Genomic DNA, 19439 nt, shown 5'->3' on the forward strand with positions numbered 1-19439 from the left:
GGGCAGGTAAACTCAGGGAGGGAACTCTGTGACTTGGGTGTGTCACTTAGACTGCCTGTGCCTCAGTTTCCTCACCTGCAATTTGAAGACTGAATTGCCGGCCTCACTGAATTTCAATGAGGATGACATGTGCTTACATGTGTCCTTAGAACAGAGCCTGGCACCTAGAAAGTGCTTTCTGTGTGTCAGCACAGCCAACATCACTGTGCCTCTCCTGTCTGACCTGGTGCCAAGCCGTGTGGAAGGACGGGTGGGTGGTGGGTGCAGCCACTCTTCCCTGTCCCCTCCCTCTGGTCAACCGCCCACCCTCTCCTGCAGCTCTCCCTGTGCCCTGTGATCCCTTCTCACAGACACAGATCTTAATAGTGGTGGTAGGTATTAGGCATGGGCACAATGGGACACATGTTCATGAGGATAACGGCAGAAACTGAAGGGAGGGCATGAGGAAGAGGGAGGAGGGCAGTGGGGACAGGGGAAGGGCAGTCCTCAGGAAGGAAGGGGCCAGAGTTCATGTTGGCCTGAACTCATGCTGCAGGTGTTCCCTAGTCTCACACTTCACCCCAGAGCTCAGGTTAGGTACCCAGCCCAAGGAGGAAGCCTTGATCTTTGCCCCCAAGGAAGCCCCCAGGTGGCCAGGAGGGGCACACAGGGCAGAGGGGGCCTGAAGGTTTCCAGGTGCTGCCTTGGGATGTTCAGGTCCAGCATGGCTCCAACGGTTGGGTTTTGGATGGAGCCATGGAAGGTGGTGGGGGTCAGAGAGGAGGTGGGCGTCCCAGCAGAAGGGCTTCCTGCCAGCACAGAAGGGACAAGACAGCCCAGCCATTCTGGGAACAGTGGGCAGCTTGGGTGGAAGCTGTGGGCTGCCGGGTGGGCATGGTGTGAATGAGGCCACAGGGGCCATCAGGGGCTGGATGGCACAGGCAGGGAGAGGCACAGGGCTCTGAGCTGGGGAGAGACATTTTTTGCCACGAGGTGTCGAGGACATGCAGAGGAGGTCTCCAGCCAGCTGCTGGTTTTCCAAGTCTGCAGCTCTAGGCGGAAGCCGAGCCTGGTTTTCCCCAAGCCTGGGAGACCTGTGGGCCACTCGCACCTCAGCCTGGGAGTAATTGCTGTTGGTTTCCTCAGCTCCTCCAGATGGAGCAGGTGCGCAGGATCCCCGAGGAGTACTCTCTTGGGCGGATGGTGGAAGGCCTGAGCCACCATGACCCTGTCATGAAGGTGTTGTCCATCCGAGGCCTGGTCATCCTGGCCCGTAGGGCTGAGAAGGTGAGTGGAAGGCAGAGGAACACCTAACCTAGCCTGGCTCTGGGCTGGAGGAGTATGGAGCTCAGCCATCCGCATCTCAGCTCATGGCTGGAATCAGAGCCCATTTCTGTCCATCCTCAGTGGTCTCATCTATACAATGGATCTACCTTTGTAACCTTTACGTATTATATTCTTTTTGAATACTTTCTAATCAGGGTTTCCCACAATGACTCTGAAGGCAGGTGCTAGGAGGGAAGGGAATGGCAGTAGTTATTATTATTTTATAGATCATCATTATGGTTGGAGGAGGCCAGGGGTCATTTTAAAGAAAATATTTATTTTTATTTGGTGCTGGGGATTGAACCCAGCACCTCACATGTGCTAGGCGAGCGCTCTACTGCTGAGCTACAACCCCAGGCCCACCCCCCTTACCCCACCACCACCCCACCCCCGTTATTGACATTTTTAAAAGTGCTTTGTTTTTCTGTTGCACTGTTGCAGCTCAGGATGTAGCCAGGACAAAGGGACAGGGCATAGCTGTAGGAAGCTGACTGAAAATGCAAGATGTCACCTACCTAATCCCAAAGATCCTAGAAATCCAGGCCAGGAAGGAGTTAATAAGGCCAAAGAAGGCTTCAGGGAGAGGGAAGAGCTTGAGTGAGGGCATTCCAGGCAGGTGGCAGGGAATACACAAAGGCCGGGGGATTGGAGTTGGGCCACCAAGTGCAACTGGTGAACTAGAGGCCAAGTCTCCTACCTGCTAGCCCAGATAGGAACCGCTCTCCCAAATGGCTCTGTTCCACAGATGGCCAAGGTGCAGGCCCTCCTGCCATCCATGGTAAAGGGCCTGAAGAATGTGGATGGTGTGCTCGTGGTAGAGGCGGTCCACAATCTCAAGACCATCTTCAAGGGGCAGGACCGGAAACTGATGGACAGCTCAGTCTATGTGGAGATGCTACAGGTCCTACTTCCGCATTTCAGTGATGTAAGGACTCCCGCAGGTTGAGGGAGGGATAGGAAGTGGGGTCCTCTACTAACTTGGGGGCTGCAATACCTCCCTTGCTGGCCCTACCCCATTGGGTTCTGAGTAGGGCCCCAGCCCAGAGGAAGGGGCACCTTGTTTCAACTGGTCCTTATCTTCTTGTAATTGGTTCATCCAGAGAAGATCCCTTATTCTAATTGGTTCCCCCTGGAGGGAGCTAATCAAGTCTGACCAGAGAAGGTGATCATATTGCTGTTGGTTCACCTAAAAAAGGGATACTTTTTTTTTTAACCAGTCCTGGTAGAGGGGGGCATTTCCCCACTTGGCACAAAGGCACCTTTTAGTGAGTGAAGGCCCTGGCTGAGAAGAATGAAGAGAACTCCATACCTAGGCTTGGGGGAGGAGTAGTGGCCCCAGACAGCCCCACTGGGTGGCTTGGCTGTTCTTTGTCTCTGTGTCTTTGTGCCTGGAGGGCCCCTCAGAATGAGGGAAAAGAAGGCCCTGGAGCCTCCTCCTGGAGGAGGGGCGTTCTGAGCCTGGGGTCTGCTGCAGTTAAGAGAGGATGTGCGCCTCTCCTGCATCAACATATATGGGAAGGTGGTCCAGAAACTTCGGCCACCCCGCACTCAGGCCATGGAGGAGCAGCTGATTAATACCTTGGTGCCCCTACTGTTGATCATGCAGGAGGGCAACACCAAGGTGGGCCAGGTGAGCGTGTGAGGCACTGGGCCTGTAGCTATGTCTCCCTTTGTGGAAACAAACCCGGACCACAAACAACCCATTGGGGGCGGTTATTTATGTCCAGCCACATCTGTCTTCCCAAAGTGTCTATGTCAGGATTCCCCCTGAAAATGCCTGACTTCACTTGTACCCCTTCAAATAGGAATTGATTTTTCCAAAATCCACTTTTTATACTTTTTATTTTCCTGGAACATGTTCTGAGTGTCTTAGAATTTCATAGTTCTGGTATTCCCTTCCTGTTGATCCCAGAAATGTGTGAAGACCCTGTTCCGCTGTTCTTGTTTCATGACTTGGGAGTTGCCAAAAAAAGCTTATAGCCGGAAGCCCTGGGACAAGCAGCCACAGGCGGTGGCCAAAATCTGCAAGTACCTTGTGAGTTTCCAGACTCTGCCCAGGCTCCTTACGAGTGTGTTGCAGGTGGGGATCCCATCCTTCTCTTATCCTTCTCTGCACACCAGCATCCTGACAATTTCCATGACCACCTACAACTGGTTGGCTCTGGAAAACCCATCTCTGACTTCTCTCCCCACCTCTGGTGGTCCCTCTCCACTGGCTTACTGGACCAGTAACCCCTATGGGGGTCACTGTGAGCTAGCACGTCTCTTTTGAACTTTAAAGACTTCCCTTTCATTCTTGTTCTGACCCTCTAGGTTCTCAAAGCAGAAACCTAGAATCATCCTAGACTCCTTTTTCTCACCTTCCACATCTGATCAATCTTAAAAATCCTAACTCTCTCTCATTGGGGCCATGAGTCTAGCTATCTGGTGGGTCTCCCAGCCTTTAATTTTAATCTACTCCCCTTCCAGACCACCAGGGTGGCATTGTTAAAACACTAGCCTGAGCCAGGTGTGGTGTGCACGCCTGTAATCCCAGCGACCAGGAAGGTTGAGGCAGGAAGATTGTGAGTTCAAAGCCAGCCTCAGCAAAAGCGAGATGCTAAACAATTCAGTGAGACCCTGTCTCTAAATAAAATACAAAATAGGGCTGGGATGTGGCTCAGTGGTCAAGTTCCCCTGAGTTCAATCCTGGCACCCAAAACAAAACAAAACAAAAAAGCACTAGCCTGTCTCTCTATATATTTGCATGTACAATATATATTATATGTTTATATTATATATTTATACATAATATATATGTTTATATAATTTGCATATTATATGTACATATAATAATAATAGATAATATTTTCTGTGTTGCTCAGATGGAACCTGGACCTTGCATGTACTAGGGAAACATGTGAGCTATACCCACAACCCCTAGCCTGTACAATGTATCCCTGCATAAGGGGTTACAGTGGCCTCCTTTTCTGCAATAGCAATTCCCAGGGTGTATTCCCTGTGACACTAGTTTCACCAGATATGCCCCAGGTGAGTGTGGGGAGAAGTTCTAGGATGAATAAATTTAGGCAATGCTTCATGATGTGTGCATCTCAGCACATGAAAGTCTCTGAGATGTTTTGTGCTGAGGAAAAGCATTTGTGGTTGTTGACTTCAAGGTAAATTAATTTAACCACAGAAGCCCCTCTCTAGGTGGTACCTGGGGGCAGCCTGAGTAGGAGCAAACCATGCTTGTGCTGAGAAGGACAGCACTGCAAATGCAGAACATTTGGCAGGCTTTACCATCGAGTCCCAATCTCTCCTCCCTGTTGTCGTGGGCAGATGAGATTAGCTTGGAAGGTTTAGGAGGAGCTCTGTTGAATCAGCCCTGTGGAAGGGAGAAGAGGGGTCGGTGGCAGAGGAAGAAGTGGAGCTGCAGTGGAGCTTCAGCGGAGGTCTCAGCCAACCCTAAGACCCTGAAGTGAGAGTATCAAAATGGGCTCAGGGGTCAGGCATGCATGTGTGTGTATATGTATATGTGTGTGTGTGTGTGTGTGTTTCCCCCAAGACTGGGTTTCACTGTGTTGCCCAGGCTAGCCATAAACTCCTGGGCTCAGGCAATCTTCCTGCCTTAGTCTCCCATGGAGCTGGGATTGCAGGAATGTGCTACCACACCTGGATGGAGTCAGGTCTTCATGCCCTTGTGTCCATCTATCCCTGGATGCCAATCACCTTGGAAAGGGACATGGCCTGGGTCAGGCAGTTTTCACCAGGCAATCCCAATAGCTGGGGGACTAAGCTCTTCCCACGTGAAGGTGTAAGCAGGCATCTTGCACCCTCACAGGAGTTTAACATAAATATAAAAAGTAACAAGGCCCCATGGCTATCAGCCACACTCAAAGCCTCTGTAGTCAAGCCTCTAATATTATTTCCATCACTTTACAGAGGGGAAAGAGGTCTGGAAGAAGTTTGGGCAGTGTTGCTAATTCACATACCTACAGTGGCTAGGCAGACAGTGCTCACGAGTGACATGGATATAGTGCAGCCTGTGAGCTGGGAGAGCCCTGGCTCTGTCAAAGGCCAGGTCCTCTGGTTTCAGGAGAAAAGTTTGAAACCTACATTTTAAAGACATTAACAAATTATCAATTTAGCTTATTTAAAACACTGCTGGCCACTGCTCTGCCAGCTACTTGTGGCACCTAGCTCATGTCCTGCATGGCAGACCTCTGTGGATTCTCACTTTCTTCCTTGCTCTCCAGGCCATCAACAGCTTTGCTCATGTGAAAGTCATATGAGCTTCAGCTTTAAAAAGGGGTCAGTACTGTGGCTACTGCCACAGTAGCCAGGTGTGGTCGTGTACGCCTGTCATCCCAGCAACTTGGGAGGCTGAGGCAGGAGGACTGCAGTTTGTGGCCAGCCTCAGCAATTTAGCAAGGCCCAAAGCAACTCAGCAAGACTCTGTCTCAAAGTAAAAAATAAAAAAAGGGCTGAGATGTGGCTCAGTGGTAAAGTGCTACTGAGAGCTACATTCAGTACAAAAGAGAGAGAGAGAGAGAGAGAGAGAGAGAGAGAGAGAGAGAGAGGAAGAAGAAGAAGAAGAAGAAGAAGAAGAAGAGGAGGAGGAGGAGGAGGAGGAGGAGGAGGAAGCTATATTGTTAATAACCTGTTGAACCTGCTGTTCATTTGTTCATTCATTCATTCATCCAACACTTTCTGGGCACTGGTTTCAAGCCAGGCCCTGTCCAAGTGCTGAGGACTCTAAGCTTGAGTGAAAGGGCCCTTATCTTCAGAGAGCTCCCTGTCCAGTGGGAAGACAGTATAAATAATCACAACACGCTGCCATGACAGGATGTGCAAGATGCTGCAGAAGCATCAGGGTGGTAGGTGAGCTCTGCCTGAGGGTCACAGAAGGCTTCTGAGTTGAGGCTGGAAGGGTGAGAGGTAATTTATTGGTTGAAGAGAGGGAACAACCTTCTGAATAGGAGCAATTGCTTGTGCAAGGCATAGATCTAGGGGAGCAGGCTATATTCTTGGTCTGCAGCAGGTTGTGTGGCAGGTGGAAGTAGTGGGGAGGGGTCAGGGGGTGTGTTTTGGAAGAACAGTGTTCTAGATCTGCATTAGACTCTCTGAAGGCATTGCATGCCAGGCCCAGGAGGTTAGACCTCAGTGTGCAGGGTCTGTCAACAGAAGAATGATCCGATCAGATTTCTCATCATCTCTCTTTGCCTCTTAGCTGGACACCTCTTTGTTCCTGCTCATCAAACCCATTCTGACTACTACTGTCAGGCTATTTTACCCAAACACTGCTTTGTCACTGCCCTGCCACAAATGAATGCTGGCTTCCTACTTTCCAATGCATGAGTAAGTCCCATTCCTGTCTGGATTTTAAGAGCCTCCAATCCCTAGTTTATTCCCCCCATTGCTCTATAACTTGAATCCTTCACTCTGGTCAGATCTATCTCCTTGCCTGTCATGTCCATTCTGATCTCAGGAGCAGGATCTGCATTTGGGAACTTTCCCTTGGGCAGCAGCAAGGGAATGGTTTGGAAGAAGGGATACACAAGACAGGAACACCATTGCAATCAGCTAAGGGGAGATGAGGTCCCCTTTGGGAGCCTCAGGGAGAGGGCAGAGATATTTAGGAAGCAAGGAGACAAAAGTGTGACTATTGGGCAGGGTCACTATTTCTAACTTCAAGATGGGTAGATGGGGAATGAATCTCTCTGAGGACCCAGCACTTCTGGGTTTCTCTTTGCTCCAGGTAAACACCCATCGAGAGAATGCCTTCAACTTCCTCGGCCAGAGCTTGGAGTATACCAAGAACTCAAGGGCCTCCCTCCGGAAATCTTCAGTCATGTTCATAGGTAACCTGCTCTAACACAACCAGTCCTGCTTCCAGGGGTCTGCCTGCTCTCCAGTCTGCTTCCTTCAAGGCTGCCAGCCCATCCAGTACCTGGGCAGACGCCTCCCCTTATGTGCAAGGCTTGGCCAGCCATCAGCTGTGATGCATGTTACAGTGGTCTTCCCTCCTCAAAGATTGTGGCTAAGAAGTGGGCCTCAGGCTGAGTCAGCCTTAAGCCTTTGTACAGGTCACAATCCTGGCAACTATATACAGCAGACTGCTATTTCCCTTTGGAGTACAGCATGGGTCCGAGCTAAGCAGCAGCCTAGGCAAATCCCCCACTGACTGCAGCAGTAGGGACTAACTGGGTAGAGAGTCAAGTAGAATCTCCCCTCCTGTGTGACTCCAACTGGCTCATTTATTCCCATGGAGCCTCAGTTTCCCCATATGTAAAATAAGGATCAACTCCTATTTCATAGAGTGGATGAGAATATTTTTAAAAAGGTGAGGCCTGGCTCATCAAGGTGTTCAATGTCAGTTGTTTTCATTCTTCTCTTTCCCACAATCACAATCCCTGCCTTTCTTTGAAGAAACCAAATAAGTTACCCTTGTCCCAAATCCTTCCAAACAACCCTTCTGATGGCATGTTGGGGTACCACCCCCTGTTCCTCTACCTTGCCTCCAAATAACCATGCTCCCTTCACTGAGGACCAGGAGACGTTGCTGCAGACAGGCTTCAAGGTGATGACCTTTGTAAAGTGAAGGTTCTTTTATTGCCTTTCCTCAATTAATTTGTTGTTTTTCATCCATCCATTCATTCACCCACCCAGCCAGGCAGCCAGTCCTGCATCCACCCATCCAGCTAACCATCCATCCACCCATCCACCCATCCACTCATCCATTCACCCATCCATCCAGTTAGCCAGCCAACCAGCCAGCCACCCACCCACGTATCCACCCATCCAACTAGCGAGCCATCCATTCATTTATTCGTCCACCCACCCATGCATCCATCCTTCTGTTTTTTTTTTTTTGGCAAGTATTGGTTGACACCTACTATGTACCAGGCATGATGCTTAGGCTAGAGAAAGGAAGAGCCCCTTGGAAGGTGATGCTGATGGGGACAAGGAGCTGGGGAGATGGTCTGTTAACATGATCATGCTGGGACAGAGGAACAATGCCTAGGACTGAGGGCATGCCTGAGAATGTAAGGTGTGCTCAGAAGCAGCTTCTTACATGGAACGCCATCTATTTCCTGGTTGCTGATTCAAGTCTTGCTCCAAATCACCCACTTCTAAAAATGTTAGTGTTTAACAGGCCGTGCCAGACCTGTGCTGGGGAAACAAAGCTGAGCAGAGGCTGGCTCTGCTCACAGACAGCTCCTGACACATTGCAGTGCTTTTTTACCTCTTCTGAGTCATAAATCTTCTGTGAGACTTGAAAGTTATGATCACTACTCTAGAAAAGGGCACAATATGCACACACTTTTGCATGTAATTTTAGGATTCTCAGAGACTTCCCTTTCCACTCTCACTCCCCAAGTATACCTAAGATCAAGAAACTGCTGTCTGGTGGAAGATAAAGATTCATAAATCACAAGTAAAATGCAACATAGTATAGACAGAGAAAACTCTGGAAACATAGACAGGCACCTAACCCAGCCTGGGGGCAGGATCAGGAAGGATTTCTTGCTAAACGGAACATAAAAGGACAAGTAAGCTGTGAGGCAAGGACCTGCTGAGAAGTGAGAGGTTCAGGGACCTGCAGGTGCTGTGGGAGCCAGGCACACAGGCTGGTAGCAGCAACAGATTTGGCCGTGGGGACACTGGGAGCAGTTCCCAGCTACTGAGCTGACCCAGCACAGCTGAGTCTCAGTCCTTCTGGGGACTCTGCTAGCAGCCTGCCTGGCAGGTGTGCAGGGTGCAGAGCATCCTGCATGTTACTGTTGCTCACACTTCCCTGAGGAGTGGATAGCAGGGGCAGCTCCTCCCATGTTACAGCTGAGGAAATTGAGGCCCAGCAGAGTTAAGGGCCCAGCCTGGGGTGGCACTGTCAGTGCGCTGCAGCCCAGATCCTGCCCCTATTCTGATGCTATCCCTGCCTGCTGGACCTTTCCCAGCCCCTCTTAAGGAATCTGATCCCAATCAAAATGAAGTTCTCCTTTCATGCCCTCAGTTGTAGGCTGCAGGAGGACAAGGAAAGCTTCCCTGAGGGCCTGGTGTGGGGATGAGGTGGGTGGTGTCATAATCAGATGGACACCCTCACCTTTTGGATTATGCTCAAGGGTCCCTGGTCCCCTGCATGGAGAGTATAATGACAGAAGACTGGCTGAATGAAGTGAAAGGTGGTAAGTAGTGCCTGGGTGGGTGATGTGTCTGGAGCAGTGATTCAGCAAACAGGATCAGGGTGGGCAATAGGAATGGAGGGCATGTCCTAAGGCAAGGTCTTCGGCTCACTTCAGCTCTGCTCGTTGTTAGCTGGGGCAAGCACAGTGTTAGATGCCTTGGGGCTGTTAAGAGGCAGAACACACAGCCCCACTCTGGGGTGCTTACATCTTATTAAAGAAATGAGTTTCAAAAAGGATAACAGAAACCACATCATGCAGAGTGAATAGTCTAGACCCTTAAGGGGACACATGTTCATTTTGTAACAGTGAAGACAATGGGAACATGGAGGCGGGCTGGGGCAATCCGAGGGCTTCCTAGAGGAGGCTGGTTTTGATTCAGGCATTGAAAGGTGTGAACAATCAAGGGCTGGGAGGAAAGTGAGATGAGGGGAGGTGGAGAGAGGGCACCTAAGCCAAGGAATAGAGGAAGGATGAGGTGTGAGACCTGCTGAGGGATCTTAACACGTGGCCTTCCTCCTCCCATGACTCAGCTCTGGAAAACTTGAGACATGATCCAGAAGCATCAGTGTGCATCTGTGCGGCCCAGGCCCAGGACCACATCCTGGCCAGCTGCTGGCGGAACTCATGGCCGCTGCCACGTGGGGACTCATGGATGTGTGACCCAGCCACCACTCACCGCTGGAGCCCCAGCTGTGAGAAGCTGCCCACTTCCCACCAACGGCGCTCCTGGATCATGCAGGCACTGAACTCCTGGAAGATGTCGTTGAAGCAGTGATGTCCCAGAGTCCCCATCCATGCTCAAGGTGGCCAAGTGCAACTGTGCTCACTATAAATGCCCGGTGGCTTACCTCTCCATCGTGAGCGTTTCCCCATGGGAGATGCCCCAGGCTCCAAGCAGCCATCACTCTGTGTGATGAATCTGTGAGGATTTGTCATAGCCTTTGCTTGTTGACTCATTTGACATTTACTGATAAATGTAGGCTGTTTTGTCCACTTTGTATAACTGGGGAAGCTGAGGCTCAGAGGGGCGAAGGGGCTTGCCCAAGGCTGCACTGTAAGCCTGTTGGACGTCTTCCCTTCATTATAAGAGCAAAAGGAGGTGATGATTTGGATGCCCTTTGGGGGAAGGAAAGGAGGGGAAGAGACACCCCCAACTCTATGACATCTGTATATCTCAGAACCCTGATCTCTAAGACCCACCCTTGGGTTTTTGGCCTGGTGATTTTCCACCACAGATTCAAGCAGTATTTGTGGGACCTCTTAACCTGGGCCAGGACTGCTCTGGATGCCAGTGATACAGACATAAATGAGACCCACCCCAGGTCCTGAGCCCAGGTCCAGAGTATGATGCAGCAGTTCTCAATTAGGGGTACTTCTGATCCCCTGGGAATATTTCACAACATCCAGAAATATTTCTGGCTAATGACTTGAGGGTGGGGATGCTATTAACATCTGGTGGACAGAGACTAAGGGATGCTACTAAGCAAAGCATTCCACAATGCACAGGACAGTCCCCACAGTCATTCAGTTCAAATTGTTTAAAATGCTGAGGCAGACAAATTTTGGTCTAACAGATGAATCAGATATATATAAAGACACACCAAAAGTACAACAGGGGGTTTGGGAGACTTTGGAGTCCAGAGGAGGTATGTAGGCCAGGTGGGGGTCAGGCAAGTTTTCCCAAGAAGTGAACCCCCGGGGGTGGGTTAAAGATGACTACACAGTGGGCACGTATGGAGGGGAGCAGGGTATGCAGGACCAAGAACCAACCACAGGTTTGTTGTGGGATGAAGCCTAGAGGGCAGAGAGAGGACATAGGGGAGGCTGTGTCAAGGAGGAGGACTTCATCCACAGGAAGGCATTGTGGGATGCTAAGCAGGGAGAGAGATGGGTGAATGTCAGCTTTAGAAAGCTTCCTCATACGGATACAGGTGGGGCATACATTGGTACAGCTATTTGGGATTGGAACCTGTCACTATTTGGTCATAGTTTATGCCTACACACGACCCAGCAATTCCACTTGTGATGGATGACTGAGCCAATGGTGACAACATGTTTAGAGGTGATCCAGGGCCAGAGGAGGGTGGGCAGGGTGGGGAATAAAGCAGGGGATAAAGGTCAGTCTGGACACAGTGAATTGAAGACCTTGTCAACATGATAGTGAAGCCATCCATGAGGGTGCTGTCTGCTTCTGTGGACAGAATATGTCACCCCAAAATTCATATGTTGAAATTCTGAACCCCAATATGATGCTATTAAGAAGTGAGGATTGGGGCTGGGGTTGTGGCTCAGCAGTAAAGCACTCGCCTAGCACATGTGAGACACTGAGTTTGATCCTTGGCACCACATACAAATAAAATAAAGGTATAGTGTCCACCTACAACTAAAATTTAAGAAGAGGGTCTTTAAGAGGTGATTCAGGGCTTAGTGCTCTTATAAGAGATACCAGAGAGCTCCTTCATCACTTCTGCCATGTGAGGACATGGTAAAAAAGATGGTGCATATGAAGCAGAAGCTGTCCCTTACCATATATAATTCTGTTGGTGTCTTCATCTCGGACCCTCTAGCCTCCAAAACTGCGAGGAATAAACATTTTGTTGTTTATAAATCACAAAATTTATGATATTTTGTTATAGCAGCCTGAACATACTAAGGCAGCTGCATAAGGTGGAGCTCAGCAGAGGGTCTGAGATGAAAACAAACATTTGTGCACAGTGAGGTGGGGGAGGGACAGCATGGGAGTGACAGAAGCCTAAGGACCACATCATCTAAGCTTCTGCTGTGGATGAGGAACCAATGAAGTTGACCACACAGTTGTCTTCCAGTAAATGGTAGGTCAAGATCATTGGGATACTGGACCAGAGGGTGGGAGTGTGTGGGGGGAGTCCATTTGCACAACCCTTTAACTGCCAAGAATGTTCATAACCATTGCCTCTGTGAGACTTACAGTAGCCCTGGGGATTGAGGGAGGGCAGGTCAGCTTTCTTGCCCACATTCCACAGATGAAGACACAGCCTGACACTTCTTAAGGAGGGATGGGCCTTGCAAAGGTCATATAAGGGGACCAGTGGAGGCACTGATCTCCAAGCCACAGCCAAGCTCTCTCTGTTCAGAGGCACTGCTGTTTTCATTGGTCAGAACCCAGGTCTGGATGATCTTCACAACAATCGCTGTATTCTGTGTCTGGATGGCCTCTGAGCATAGTAGAGATTTGGTCAGTTATTGGCCAAGTAGTCTTTTTTTTTTTAAAAAATATTTATTTATTTTAGTTTTCGGCGGACACAACATCTTTGTTTGTATGTGGTGCTGAGGATCGAACCCGGGCCGCACGCATGCCAGGCGAGCACGCTACCGCTTGAGCCACATCCCCAGCCCGGCCAAGTAGTCTTGAGTTGGAAGGTTCAAGAACACTGGGCAGGTCACTTCCTCTCTCTGAGTCTCCCCTGCTATTACTTGAAAAACGTGTTTGTACAGATTCTATAAGGATCAAGTGAAAAAAAATGGAAGCCACTGTGGACTGAACACTGCTTGTCCCCACCCAAACTCGTGTTGTGGCTTGGTCTTCAATGAGTGGTACTGGGAGGTGGGGCCTGGAAGCAGAGCCTCATGAATGGATTGCTGCCTTTCTTGCATGAGTTCTTGTTCTCACAGGACTGGCTAGTCACTGTAAGAGAGGGTTGTCATAAAGCAAGCCCACTTTGGTAGTCTCTGTTTTGCACATGCCTGTTCTTTGTACATGCTTCCTGCCATGAGTTGAAGCTGCAGGAAGCCCTTGCCAGAAGCTGAGAAGATGCTAGTATCATGCTCTTGGATTTCCCAGCCTCTAGAATCATAAGCCAAAATAAATCTCTTTTTAAAATAAATTACCCATTCTCAGGTATTCTGTTATAGCAACAGAAAATGGACTAATACAGAAACAAAGGCACTTTATAGGCTCTGTAGTTAAGAAGGGAAAAGATAATGAAGAGGGGAATTAGGAAGAAAACCAGGATTAGGGAGTGAGCATGGAGAAGTATAAAAAAGGAGGCTTGGATCTGGAGGAAAGGGAACACTTGGACCAGGTGTTCTGACAGAGTTAAAAGAAAGACAGTCCAGACCCTGGGAAGGTGATGATCCTCCCGCATCCTCTTGAGTTTTGCTCTCCCTCATCCCCATATCGGCTAAGCCTGCCAGCTCCACTGCTGGCTCACCAGCAGCTTCCTTATCAATCTTGTAATTCAGACTCCCTCCACCAGTCCTTTACCTGGCAGCTCAGGCTTTCCAAAGATAAATTGGCTTATGGCTTTCCTTCTCTTTGGGTCTTTTCAGTGGCTCACTCTTCTCTGCACGATAAAGGCTAATAGGGCAGTCAGGCCCTCTGGCCTCTGTCCACCTTAGTGGCCTCACCTCTTAGATCTTGCAGTACCATAGCAGGCCTCTCTCTGCATATGGGCAACCACTGTCTGAATTTCCCAGCTCCCTCCAGACTCCTATCCATGTGCAGAGATCTTCCTCATCTGCTCTCAGCTCTGTGTCACCTTCTATGTTTGGCCTTCCTAGACCCGGATCTTCTGTGTCTCCATTATGCACACTTGTAACTTAGTGCCAGTTTAGATTGGTCTATTACCTGTCTGCTTTTTATTCTAGACCAAGGCCATGACAGCCCATACAGCCCTGCAGCCATCTGCAGGGTGACCAGGTGGTTTCTGAATGCCACTTCAGGAAGCCACAGTAGCTGGATAAGCAGGCTCACCTCATCTGAACTGCACACCCTATTCCCAGGCCAGTTGTGGGGGTGAGGAGGTAGTTAGGCTCAGAAATAGACACATTTGCTGGTGGCAGTGGTTCATGCCTATAATCTATCCCAGGGGCTTGGGAGGCTGAGACAGGAGAATTGCAAATTCAAAGCCAGCCTCAGCAATAGCGAGGTGCTCAGCAACTCAGTGAAACCCTGTTTCTAAATAAAAATACAAAATAGGGCTGGGGGTGTGGCTCAGTGGTTGAGTGCCCCTGAGTTCAATCCCAGTACCACTTCCCCTCCAAAAAAAATTAAAAAAAAAGGGAACTAGACACATCTGATCAGTTAGTTACTCCTTTCCTTAAATGTCCTACGCCACCTTAAGGAAAGACAAGTCCTCACAATCACATCCTCTTTGTACCTCCCATCTCTCATTCCCTGGCCCCATCTCATTCTGCTTCAGATACTCTGGCCTCCTTTTCGGGGGGAGGGCTCCTGAGTGTTCCACAGGCAGGGGTGCCCACCTGCTCCTTCCTGGGCATCATGCTGTCCATTCCCTCTGTCGGAACAAACATCTCCTGGTCTTTCCCAGGCCTCCCCTTTGCTTGAATGGCTGTCCACCCTACTTGGCACTTTTCTCCAACAGCTCTTCTACCACCTGACAAACTCTCACATCTCATCCCTTCTCCATGTCTCCACTCTGGTGTCTACGGGGCAGGTTTCATCTGCTCTGTCCATCACTCTGAACCCAGGGCTTAGAAGTTATAGCAAACAGAAGGAGCTTAGTAACTTCTTGCTAACAAGTGAATGAAGTAATAGTGGGGACTCAGTGGGGCCTGAGCTTACCCACCACCGCTAAAGCACTGGAGGAAGTCCGGGCTGGAGAGGTACTCCTTAGAGAGGGGTGGAGCCTGGGCGTGCAGGCGGGCGGAACCCGAGGCGCGCGGGTCAGGGCCACCCGGAGGATTGAGCAAAGGGCACCCGCACCGCCGGAAGAAGCCGCGCGCGGGTCTGCCCCAGGATCGGAGCGGGAGGTCCTAGAACTGCTATGGAGCGCTCTCAGCCTGACGCTGCTGACGACAACGCCATGGACTCGTTCCTAGACAAGTTCCAGAGCCAGCCTTACCGCGGCGGCTTCCACGAGGACCAGTGGGAGGAGGTGGGCGGTCCCGGGGACTCGGCACGTGTACGGGGCCGTCCTCTGGACTCCTGGGGCTCCGCGGTGTCTCCCGCAAGCCCAGGTCCCTGTAGCTGCCAGCGGGTGGATGGTTTCTAGTTGAGTATTAGCGATTGGCCTTGAGGTTTGAGAGTCTTCTTAAGCTGTCAGTACTTTCAGGAGTACCGGGTTAGCAGTCAGGCCTGTGACGCCGTCACCTACCGGCTCTGACACTGGTTAGTTTACTAAGTTCTCTGAGCGGGTTTCCTCTTTTGGAAAATTGCCCTACCTGTGGCACCAATCACTTAGGGTTGTGGCAAAGATAAAATGAAGCGTCAGGAACATAAGAGCGCTCAATTAATGGTAATTACTACTGCCCTTGTAGAATCCTGTAGAATGTGAGAACTGAAAGAATAGATGTCGTTATCCTGCATTCTCATTTTACAAAAAGGATTCAGCCAATCACGATAATTTGCAGATTGTGATGAATAAGAAAATGTTGATGATGAGTCATGGATTGGCTTTACTCAATAGAAAAAGTTTATTCATGCTGTTCATTATGGTTTTAAAATTCAGGAATTTGACAAGATCCCCTTATTTATGAAGAAAGCACCATCAGAAATTGATCCCAAAGAGAATCCTGACTTGGCTTGCCTCCAGTCAATTATTTTTGATGAGGATCGATCTCCAGAAGGTATCTTACGTGACTAGCATTTGTTTTGTATTGAGATAATGTGTGAGTCAGAAAGGTTCTGATTGATAAGAAGTAGTTTGCATGAGCTAATTTGTCACTGTTCACACATATTTCTTTGGGTACCTACAGATTGCCAGGCTTTGGGGACATGGGGGTAAATAAGACACAGTTCCCGCCTTCAAAGGTCAGGCTCCAGTGAGAAGCTAAATTGTGCTGAAGAATTAGGACAAACTTGTGTTAAGTGCCAATGTATATACTATAGCTGTAGTGAGTGCTATTGGAACGCTGAAGGAGCAGGAGTGGCCTCTCAGTGGATTGGAAATTTGAGCTGAATCTTAACAATTTTGTAGGCTTTGACTAGGGCAAGGAAGGGGTGGGGTTTGCATCCCAGAGAATAAAATAGTATAAATAAAAGCAGAGGGGCAGGGGATATAGCTCTATTGGTAAAGTGCTTGCCTTGCATACCCAAGGCCCTGGGTTCAATCCTCAGCACCAAAAATAAATAAATAAATAAATAAAGTGTAACCCCTCCCATTTCCTCAGTAATTAAAAAAAAAAAATCCTGTTTTCAAAAGCTAGGATAAATATACTTTTTTCCCCCTTTATACTTCTTTTTCTTTTTTGCTAAGTATTTAGTAATGTACCTTGTAAAATATTTGGAATTGATTGAAGCATTAAGTTTTCATGACATTGTTTCTCCATATTGACACTCCTGTTTTTTTTTTTTGTGTGTGTGTGTGTGTGTGTGGTACTTGGGATTGAACCCAGAGATGCTTACCCACTGAGCTCCATTCCCAGTCCTTTTATTTTTTATTTTGAGTTAGGGCTTGCTAAGTTGCTGATGGCTTTACAAAGTTGTTGAGGCAGAGGCCTCAAACTTGGGATCATCCTGCCTCAACTCAGACTCAACCTGAGTCTCTAGGATTACAGGCATGCCACCCCATACCCCACACAGTGCCTAGTTAATACCCATTTTTATCACAGCATTACTTTTGAGTTTCCTTTCCCTATTGATTTCTTTTTCCTGTTGGTTTCTTCTCTTTGACTTATCATTTATTAAATTAATACATGATTTAAAATCTTCTTAATGGGTCTTTTAAAAAGTGGGAAATAGTGACTATTTTTTTTCTTTTTTGCAGAACAAGCCAAAACCTATAAAGATGAAGGCAATGACTACTTTAAAGAAAAAGACTATAAGAAAGCTGTGATTTCGTACACTGAAGGATTAAAGAAAAAATGTGCAGATCCTGATTTAAATGCTGTCCTTTATACTAACCGGGCAGCAGCACAGTACCATCTGGGTAATTTATTTCATTATTAAGTGCTTTCTAAAGAAATTACTTATGATAAAAGCCATTAGATGGCTAGAGGAGGTTTTGAGAATGTCAGAGAAAGAGGGGCTGTTCATCCCAGAAATCGAGACTAAGGATCATTTATTCCAATTGAGTTTTGATCTTCTTTGTAAACATGGTGAGAAGGAAACATAATTTTTACTATCTGAAACAAAAAAAAAGTTACTTTATAAGGTATTTGATGTATGTGAATCAGTATGATCTGTGATCTTTAAGCCCCAATGCTTCTGTACTTTCAAAGTGTTTTTTGTTTTTTTTCCCCCCTGGCCTTTTATCCTCTTCTCAAGAATGCTGAAGGATTAAAGCAGCAGAGCACTTTAGGTGAGAAAAGCTGTAATCTAAGGGGAAATTTCTCAGTATTTTATGGAACTCTTGAAGTAAAAAATATTTCTTAGATGAGGAAGTTTAGAAAATGCTGCTTTTCTGCTGGAGATTTTCAGTATGTATTAACATTTAACACCGAATAGCCTACAACAAAAAAACCTTATCCTGGGTTTCTCAAGTTTGTTGTCCCCTTTTCAGATAAAACATTATGCAGGGCTGTTCTGCTGATATGATTTTAGGAAGTGCTGATTATTTAAGTAGTAGTATTGCTGGGGACTAGTTTGAGTCATATTAGGCCCTTGTTTATAATCACAGAGTTTAAAGAGGACCTGCGGGTAACCTCAGGCATTTCTGAGGGTCCAGTAGAAAACAAGTGCTGTAGTCTTGCTGGAATAGTTTTTTCTAACTCATCACCATTTGAACAGTTTATCTCTAAGGCAGGTCTCCCTCAGTCTGTTTCATTAGAAAATTTGAAAAAGTAAAAGTGGTACCGAAATTGAAAGATTATTTAAGCTAGCAAACCCCTTCAGTTTACATAATTTCGAGAGGGTGCTTTTCATTAGTGCCTGAACCTAAACTGGAAACTTGTCTTTAATTTCAGGAGGAATATTTTTTCTTTATTCCTGTCTCAAAATAAAAAATAAAAAGGGTTGGAGATGTAGCTCAGTTGTTAAATGCCCCTGGGTTCAATACCTGGTACCAGAAAAAAAAAAAAAAAATGGGGGGGGGACAAGTAGGTATTAATCAAGTAGAAGCAGATTGGGACATTCCAGCAAAGGGGAAAAGCAGGAGAAATTCTTGAAAGTCCTTGAAAGTCATTGTTGCCAGTGGAAGTTCAAGACAGGAAATTGTGAGGAGGCTGGAGAAATTGGTAGGGTTGGTTGCCACATTGGGTTTGAACTTTGTATAGCTGTCTTTGAAGAGGCATTTAAGGGCTTATTGCAGGTCAGTGATAGGGTTATATTTCTATGAATTTGCAGAAGGATTACCTTAGCAGATAATGTGAAGAGGACAGACTTAAAGATTTTTTTTTTTTTTTTGGTGGAATTGGGAATTGAACTCAGATCTTTGCACATGTGAAGCCAGTGCTCTACCACTGAGCTATATCCCCAGCCCTTTTTATTTTTTAATTAATTAATTAATTTTTGGTACCAGGTGTTGAACCTAGGAGTGCTTAACCACTGAGCCACATCCTTAGCCCTTTTTAAATACTTTATTTAGAGACAGGGTCTTGCTGAGTTGCTTAGGGCCTTGCTAAGTTGCTGAGTCTGGCTTTGAACTCTTGATCCTTGTATCTCAGCATCCTGAGCCGCTGGGATTACAGGTGTGCACTATCACACCCAGCTTTATTTTTTTAATGTTTAGATAGGGTCCCACTTAGTTTTTTTAGGCTGGCCTTGAACTTGTGATCCTCCTGTCTCCTAAGTCTCTGGGGTTATTGGCATGTGCCACCACACCCACCGGATTTAAAGAATTTTGAGGAAGGTAATGGCAGTGAGGATGAAGAAAAGATGGATACAATAGAAATTAATTTGATCATAGTGATTTAGCCTGTTGATGTGAAATTGGTGATGAGCTCTTGGTTTTGGGGGAAGATAGTAGTGCCACCAATTGAAACAGGTAGTCTAGAGAAGAGGAAGTTGGTGAGGATGAGGGGTTCAAAATTTACTTTGGGGACAATTTGAGTTTACTTGGAATACTCAGTTCACTTGGAGTACCTATG

The 19439-nt window shown here is 47.7% G+C and overlaps 2 protein-coding genes across 2 annotated transcripts in view; both read left to right on the top strand.

The window, feature by feature from the left end:
- Nucleotides 1-13336, top strand: part of Mroh7 (maestro heat like repeat family member 7) — a 44562-nt gene extending 31226 nt beyond the window's left edge. Inside the window, exons 17-23 of the mRNA XM_046450891.2 lie at nucleotides 1126-1266; nucleotides 2051-2230; nucleotides 2780-2935; nucleotides 3218-3340; nucleotides 7046-7148; nucleotides 9411-9473; nucleotides 10004-13336. Of these exons, the coding sequence (XP_046306847.1) occupies nucleotides 1126-1266; nucleotides 2051-2230; nucleotides 2780-2935; nucleotides 3218-3340; nucleotides 7046-7148; nucleotides 9411-9473; nucleotides 10004-10248 (1011 nt within the window). The 3' untranslated portion in view covers nucleotides 10249-13336. The remainder of the gene's footprint in view (nucleotides 1-1125; nucleotides 1267-2050; nucleotides 2231-2779; nucleotides 2936-3217; nucleotides 3341-7045; nucleotides 7149-9410; nucleotides 9474-10003) is intronic.
- A 1827-nt stretch (nucleotides 13337-15163) lies between these two features.
- Ttc4 (tetratricopeptide repeat domain 4) overlaps nucleotides 15164-19439 on the top strand; it is a 29124-nt gene continuing 24848 nt past the window's right edge. Inside the window, exons 1-3 of the mRNA XM_046450921.2 lie at nucleotides 15164-15349; nucleotides 15923-16040; nucleotides 17180-17341. Of these exons, the coding sequence (XP_046306877.1) occupies nucleotides 15239-15349; nucleotides 15923-16040; nucleotides 17180-17341 (391 nt within the window). The 5' untranslated portion in view covers nucleotides 15164-15238. The remainder of the gene's footprint in view (nucleotides 15350-15922; nucleotides 16041-17179; nucleotides 17342-19439) is intronic.

This window comes from Marmota monax, unplaced genomic scaffold (genome assembly GCF_021218885.2).
Source record: "Marmota monax isolate L192 unplaced genomic scaffold, Marmota_monax_Labrador192_F-V1.1 WCK01_AAM20220418_F8-fsc00023, whole genome shotgun sequence".
Lineage (NCBI taxonomy): Eukaryota > Metazoa > Chordata > Mammalia > Rodentia > Sciuridae > Marmota > Marmota monax.